The sequence below is a fragment of the Rhinopithecus bieti genome, unplaced genomic scaffold (assembly GCF_001698545.2).
Source record: "Rhinopithecus bieti isolate Rb0 unplaced genomic scaffold, ASM169854v2 scaffold_9877, whole genome shotgun sequence".
Taxonomy (NCBI): domain Eukaryota; kingdom Metazoa; phylum Chordata; class Mammalia; order Primates; family Cercopithecidae; genus Rhinopithecus; species Rhinopithecus bieti.
Genome location: NW_016806237.1, coordinates 403,418 through 411,337, shown reverse-complemented (window position 1 = coordinate 411,337; position 7,920 = coordinate 403,418). Strand labels below are relative to the sequence as shown.

General features: G+C 42.4%; 1 protein-coding gene across 1 annotated transcript in view; it reads right to left on the bottom strand.

Annotated features, from left to right (window-relative positions):
- Positions 1-1,402: 1,402 nt before the first annotated feature.
- The window catches only part of GLRX3 (glutaredoxin 3), a 45,219-nt gene continuing 38,701 nt past the window's right edge, over positions 1,403-7,920 (bottom strand). The window contains exons 9-11 of the mRNA XM_017875315.1: positions 6,161-6,200; positions 5,978-6,070; positions 1,403-1,720 (exon numbers count right to left, since the gene is read on the bottom strand). Coding sequence (XP_017730804.1) covers positions 1,670-1,720; positions 5,978-6,070; positions 6,161-6,200 — 184 coding nt within the window. The 3' untranslated portion in view covers positions 1,403-1,669. The remainder of the gene's footprint in view (positions 1,721-5,977; positions 6,071-6,160; positions 6,201-7,920) is intronic.

The following is a 7,920-nucleotide window of genomic DNA, read 5'->3' as shown; positions in this document are numbered from 1 at the left end:
CTCCATGACACACACATCCCTGCAGCCAACGGCTTCATAAAATTTCAGTTAAAATTCTATTTGTATCTGCATTTAAAAGGTTTTATTTATACAATGATTTTCACTTTAAATAGAAACAACGAAGTTGTCATGGACCAATGCTCTAAAGAGCCTTATTTAATTACACAGAACGCCAAGAAAATCCACCACCATGGGCATCCTAACACCTAGCAGGAAGCAAGGCCTCATCGAGCTTTATGACTTGTACAGACCAGCCTCTGTCACACACAAATACAGCACTCTACTCCTTACACAATCCAAACAGAAAAACAGCCTGAGCTGAAGAGACAGCAACAGTGTGCAGGTGGTGGGCTAATCTTACCTAGGCCTAGGAATAGACGCATTTCATCCTGTTTATTCTTGTCTGAATTACTGACTTCTGCTTCCCTTTCCTTATCACCACCGGACAGTGCCAGCATCTTAACTGCCTAAACAGCGTGGGGTAATATATGAAGAGAATGTGTCACAAGTACCAAAAAAACTAAGAACCATGAGGTGAATTTAGCCATCCCATTTGAAGCCTGCTTGTGGAAGCCTAGTGGAGCAACTATTTCTCGAATATGTTAGATTCAGGATCAAAAATACTGTTAAAATTTTCATGGACTTCAAACTGTTCTCAATAGGAGGACCAAAGGACCTTGAAGGACAAAATCAATGTTTATTATAAATAAGTGGACCAAGTGTGGTAGTCCTACCTGTAAATTCCAGCACTTTGGGAGGCTGAAGTAAGAGACCTCATCTCTACAAGAAATAAAAAAATTAGGTGGGCATGGTGATGGCAGCCTGTGGTCCCAGTTACTCAGGAGGCTGAGGCAGGAGGATCACTAGGCCCCGAGAAGTCGAGGCTGCAGTGAGCCATAATCGTGCCACTGCACTCCAGCCTGGGTGACAGAGCCAGACCCCGTCTTAAAAAAAAAAAAAAAAAAAAAGTAGTGATGCTTACAACAAATGACAATACTTTTCCATCCTTTGTCATGACGACCCACTCTTCTAGACCTTATGAAAAAGTGTTTGTTGTATCATATTCAATGAGAAATCATTTTCCTCTAAAATGTTTCTTGATAATTCACTACTGGTGCCTTGTGAAATGAGAGTCTAAACCTGCAGACATCCTACACTGCCTCAGCAATTTAACCAGTGCCGAGCTCAGCAATGACATCAGAAACTAATTTCCGTTGTTTTTCCCAAGCTGTAAAGAGATCTTTCACCAGCGAGGGGAGCCATTGTGTTGGCAAAGGAGTTGTCCTAAATACTGTTGTGTACTGCATTCCGCCACAGTTCTCCATTTTCTGAAGACTGCCTTTCTTAACTGCTAGAAGATACTCATGTACTAAGAAAAAGAGATTTAATGTGGGCTAATTATAGTAGCTGTATGTTTAATATTGCTGTAAAGATATACTTTTTTCATACAATTATTGTTAATAATTTGAAGATGTTTATTGCATTCTATTTTTGGTGGGAAAAAATGTAACATACATTTATTTAGCACGACATTGTGAAATACACAAAACATGTAACTGAGTAAGCAGGAATTTTCTATTCCTAGTCCATTTCTGAGGACTAAATCATGAACTGCTTCCAATGTAATTAAATACTTCTTGCAATAGTTGGGCACCAAGTTTAAGATTTATTAATTTTCTCCTCTCAGTATAGGCAGCAATTCACCATTTTCTTTCAGTTCCTAAAAATGAAAAACAACAATAATAATATGTATATGCATATATAAAAAGATGGAAACATCTAAACAATCACAGCTTGTATGTATATCTGAGAACCAAAAGAAACACTTATTGGATTAAAACTCCAGTCTTTTAACACTCTTAAACTAAATGTGCCATAAAACCTGAATACACTATCAGGTTAAAAACTAACAAAGTATTCTTGGCCAAGTGTGGTGGCTCACAAATGTAATCCCAGCACTTTGGGAGGCGGAGACAGGCAGATCACTTGAGGCCAGGAGTTCAAGACCAGCCTGACCAACATGGTGAAATCTGTCTCTTAAAAAATAAATGAATAAGGCTGGGCACAGTTGCTCATGCCTGTAATCCCAGCACTTTGGGAGGTCGAGGTGGGCAGATCACCTGAGGTCAGGAGTTCAAGAACAGCCCGGCCAACATGGTGAAACCCTGTCCCTACTAAAAATACAAAAATTAGCCGGGCATGGTGGCAGGTGCCTGTAATCCCAGCTACTCAGGAGGCTGAGACAGGGAGAATCTCTTGAACCCGGGAGGCAGAGGTTGTAGTGAGCCAAGATTGTGCGATTGCACTACAGCCTGGGCTACAGCGAGACTCCATCTCATTCATTCATTCATTCATTCATTCATTCATAAATAACTAAATAAATGAAGTTAAAGTATCCTAAAACCAACAGATTGTTTAGTATTAGGAAACAGAGCAACCAGAGCCAGTGAAGCCCCCTATTTAAACTACAGCAATAAATAAGGAAAATAAATCAAGTGACTTTCAAGGTTGAAGAATGAAGCAATGTGGCTGGGCGCAGTGGCTCACACCTACAATCCCAGCACTTTAAGAAGCCAAGGGGGCAGATCACTTGAAGTCAGGAGTTCAAGGCCAGCCTGGCCAACATGACAAAACCTATCTTTACTAAAAATACAAAAATTAGCCAGGTTGGTGTGGTGGCATGTGCCTGTAATTCTAGCTACTTAAGAGGCTGAGGCATGAAAACTGCTTGAACCCAGGAGGTGGAGGGTGCAGTGACCCAAGAGCCAAGATCACCCCCACTGCACTCCAGCCTGGGTGACAGAGTGAGACTCTGTCTCCAAAAAAAACCAACAACAAACAAACAAAAAAAGCAGTGTGACGTTAAAAGCCTACTCAAATATGATGCTTGTTCCCCTCCCGTTCTTCCACTCACAGAGAGGAAAGAGGCTTTGCTATTGAAACCCAACCTGGGAATACATCTCTGTCTCAGGAAAAGCGAGAGTACCAGTAACAGGGAAAGGCAGAAACCATCAAAAAGACCTAACAATTCAGAAACAGACATGGCATCAAAAGAGCTACCACTAGATTGACTGGAACCGCAGTACAGGCACCGTGCTCCTTGTGCCTGTTTTTCAGATTTAAAATCTGGAGTACAGACCCCAAGTTTGAGAGGAGAGACATGATAAATAAAATTTTCTGGTTTAAACAAACATTTAATATAACATTTCAGGTTATCACTGAGCAGCATAAACATCAATCAATAAAACCATTAAAATCCGTATGACCTCCTCTCTGGATGAAATTCAAATAGGAATGATGCTGTCACACAAAACCCAGACGGCTTTCAGTCATGTCTAGGGATCTTCTTCTACTATTCAACGAGCAGACACCCTGCCGCTGCAAGGGACCCAGCAGGACTTTTCTGAGCACACACTCAAGAAGGCAGAGAGAGGACCATGCAGCTGAGTGGGCAAGGGCAGGTGGCCCTCAGGTGGAATCTGGACTCAATGGATTACTAGTGATGGGATGGCTGACAACTCACCTGACCTCTCCATGTCTCTGTTTCCTCATTCTTCTACTGACAGAAGAATTCTGCTCTCTGAGGCTGCTGGGAGATGACGTGAAGCAGCCTCTTAAAGCACCAAAGCAGTGTGCCTGGAACACTGGGAGTGCGCCAAATGAGGGAGTCTCACCATCCTCACCGCTGTTAATGCGAGCTGGCAGGTGAAACATCTAAACCTAACCAAACTAAATCTTCTAAATCTCTCTCAACAAACTGTCTTAAGTACAAACATTCTGCAACAGCAGTAGTGAACCGTTTACTCTTCAGAGGCAATAACAACTCACAATTTTCTCAGGACACTAGATTGGCTGAGTAACCAAATCATTATTCAGTCACTCATTCAACAAAACAAATGCTCATTGCTCCAAAGAGGCCAGCCAGATTAGACCATTTCAAACATCTTTTACTTGAACTGAACATGAAGGACCGCATTCTGCAAGAAACAGATCAAAATGGCATCGAAAGAGCCATTCCATACATCTTCTCAAGGAAAAACGTTAACAATATCACACATTCCAAATGTGTATGTTCTTAGCAGGTGAACATAAAAAAATCATATAACACTCTGTTATATAACTAAAAAGAAGTTATCCACACAGCTTAGCTTTAGAATTAAATGAGATTTATTGATTGTATCTTCCCAAGAGTTACCAATGGCTAAGGTACAGGCTATAAAACATTTAGACAAGAACAGGCTCAAGAGTATTTGGGGTGTGAGTACTGTTTGTGTCTTACAAAAATAAGATTATATATATATATAGAGAGAGAGAGAGAGAGAGACGAAGTAAGGGAAGGAGGGAATGGGAGGAGAAACAAATGCAGATCCGTTTTTGCTGCTTCAGGGCTATACAAGAGCTATAGTCTCAAACATTTTTTTCCTCCAGGAGTGAGACCGTTCCCCAGGAAAAATGTCTCACTGGCTTGTTTAAGAAGTATGATATCAAACCTGGAACTCCACAGGAAACAAAACCAGCACAGAGGCCACCACAGGACAAAAACAGTCTCTGCAGTCAATGGAGCTCAAGCTTTGTTTCTATAAAACATATTGGTCCAAAGTGCTGATGTCATTTCAGTGGTAAGCTAGTGCTTCACTTTACAAAAGCATGTGTTAAAAACTTTTATTTTGGCTGGGTGCGGTGGCTCACGCCTGTAATCCCAGCACTTTGGGAGGCCAAGGCGGGCGGATCACCTGAGGTCAGCAATTCAAGACCAGCGTGGCCAACATGATGAAACCCCATCTCTACTAAAAATACAAAAATTAGTGGGGCGTGATGGTGGGTGCCTGTAATCCCAGCTACTCGGGAGGCTGGGACAGGAGAACCACATGAACCTGGGAGGCAGAGGCTGCAGTGAGCCAAGATTGCACCATTCACTCCAGCGGGACAACAAGAGTGAAACTCCGTCTCAAAAAAAAAAAAAAAAAACAATTTTTATTATACAACATAACTAGAAGTAGTACTACTTGCTATTTGTTTTCCACATAAAAAGTCGAAGATCTGACCTCAGAGAAAATTCTCTAATGGACTGAGGCAAGAGGAAGGTCTGAGGGCAGTCAGCAGCCTACCTTTCGGGGCAGTTTTGTTCATGTCCCCGAGCAGAACCTGGCATTCCTGCCCAACATTCCTGTCTAGCTCCTCTATACCCACCCGGCTACCACCCTCCTCAATACCACCATGCCCACAGTGGGCCTAGGGTGCAGTGGGGCCTGTGGGTAGATATTAAAGCTACAAAGAGCTCATCAAAGAGCTATGGAGCACACAGGTGCTAGTTGGTGGGCCTGCCCTCAATTCTAGACATTAAATATAAGCAAAGTCATGTCCATTTAAAACTCAAGCAAGAAGTCAAGTCACTTATCCATCCAACAACCATTTACTAGACTCCTAAAATACACAAAGCATCAGGAAGGACTCAAGATACATCAGAAATGGTGTCTTACCTAAAACACTTACAATCTAACAGATAACAGATTTCCAAACATCTGAAAACCGTAAAGGGACCTACATTTTTTCTCTCGGGGGACCAGGGACAGTGATCTTCAGCCTCTGTGGCAAGGATAGGCAGCATTGGGCCACAGGCCTCACACTGCTGTCAGTCCATGCACCCAAGGGCAGGTGAGTAAGGCAAGAAAAAATAATTTATTGGCTGGAAGCTGAAGAGGATCTAACAAGGACCCTGAGTGCCAGGTAAGATCGCCCCACAGAAAAGGGATGAAATGGCTAGTTCCAGTGTGGAAGTAAGAACAGGCTGCCAGGTGGGGACAGTGAGAATGGCAGGGTACTTATGCACACAGAAACGGTGATACTGGTCTAGAAATGCCTGAGTCAGGCTGGAAACAGGAGTCAAAAACCACTCTCAAGTTTCCATTCAATCTGAAATCATTTGTAAACATACCGAAGTCTTTTCCGCTCTTTAGAACAGCAGAACTGGACTTACCTTCACGATATCCAATCCTCCCACCAGCTCCCCTTTCACATACAGCTGAGGGTACGTTGGCCAATTGGAGTAGGCTTTTAATCCTTGCCGAACCTAAAGAAACAACAGGAATCCGGAAACCATCCTGTCAGGCCCTTACGATTAAAGCTAAGACAAAGGTGAAACATCAAACACAGAACTTACTTCTTCATCCTCCAATATATCGAATGTTTCATATTCAACACTGGAACAAAGAGGAGACATTTTAACTGGAAATACAGTTAAATCAAATTGTAATACCTCTATGCATTTGATGTTTTTAAAATAATCAAGAAAACTATTTCATTGCTAACAAAATGTACTACAGACCAATGGAAATGATTTTACTTCTTAATCTGTCTGGTACTACACAGAATTAGTCATTCCAAGATACGACTTTATCTGGATTTTTCTCCGGACAATATTGGGTTAGACCAGGGATGGGGAAACTTCTTCTTAAAGAGTTAGACAGTAAACACTTCAGGCTTTAGAGGCCAGTCTCTGTTTTAACTGCTCAGTTCTGCTGGGCAGCACAAAAGCAGCCAGAGACAACATATAAATGAAGGGATGTGGCTATGTGCCAATATAAGTTTATTTACAAAAATGGGCAGCCAGCTGCAACTTGCCAACCCCTGGGTCAGACCCACATCCCCATCTGCACAAGCCTTCATTAAGTGAACACACTCATCCACTTCTAATATCTAATCCACCCCCGGCTGCTGCTTCTTAACCTCCTGGAAGCTGCCCGTGAAGCAGGATGTAGTAGTGCTCGTGGACGGAGGCTGGAGGGCTCAGCAGCCAGATGACAACCACGCTGCCAGCTCCCTCCACCTTAGCAAGAAACATGCTTTCCACACTTAAACTTATTTCAGAGAAGGTGCTGTTTTTAATGTACAAAAGGCCAATGAAAGCTTTGTGGCTTTATGCCATTCAATGAACATTACTCGTACAAAGAAAAATCACTGCATGAATATCCAACTGTATCTACTCAGGGTGATTTCACTGTTAGGTGGTCAGGTATTAAGCAAGAATGTATGCCTAAATCCTTGCAGGGTGCCTGAGGGTACAGGTGCAATTCCCAAAGGTGGTCAAAGAAAATGCTACATGTAAAAAAAAACTAGACTTTCCGTAAAACTGAAACTATCACAGGGAAATCTTGTTTATTTAGTAAACAAGTTCCCAAGGAAACTGTCTATGGTGCAGGGAACAGTTAAAAAACAAAAAACAAAATCAAAACAACTAAATGACAGGATAAATCAGAGGCAATTATCAAAAACGGAATGTTTGAAAGAAGAGCAAAAAAGGACCCCAATGTAAACGTAATGTTTTTTTTAAAAAACCCAATGTAAGTCTTTGTTCAAGTTGAACTAACTAAAGGTGGCAGATCTCTTAATACTGTGATAAAAACATTGAGTTATAAAACTATTCATAGCCGGGCGCGGTGGCTCAAGCCTGTAATCCCAGCACTCTGGGAGGCCGAGATGGGCGGATCACGAGGTCAGGAGATCGAGACCATCCTGGCTAACACGGTGAAACCCCGTCTCTACTAAAAAATACAAAAAACTAGCCGGGCGAGGTGGCGGGCGCCTGTAGTCCCAGCTACTCGGAGGCTGAGGCAGGAGAATGGTGTAAACCCGGGAGGCGGAGCTTGCAGTGAGCTGAGATCCGGCCACTGCCCTCCAGCCTGGGCGACAGAGCGAGACTCCGTCTCAAAAAAAAAAAAAAAAAAACTATTCATAAAGGATCCAGGAAGCACTGGGCCCAAGTGTATGTATGTGGAGTCCTAACAGTCAATACACTTCCTAAGAGTTATTCATAAAGGGTACCTTTCAAACCTCAATATACACTTGGTTCTCAGCCACTCATGCATGTATATTTTGGCTACTAAAGGAAAAGATAAGAAATGAGAAAAAGTAAAAAGGAGT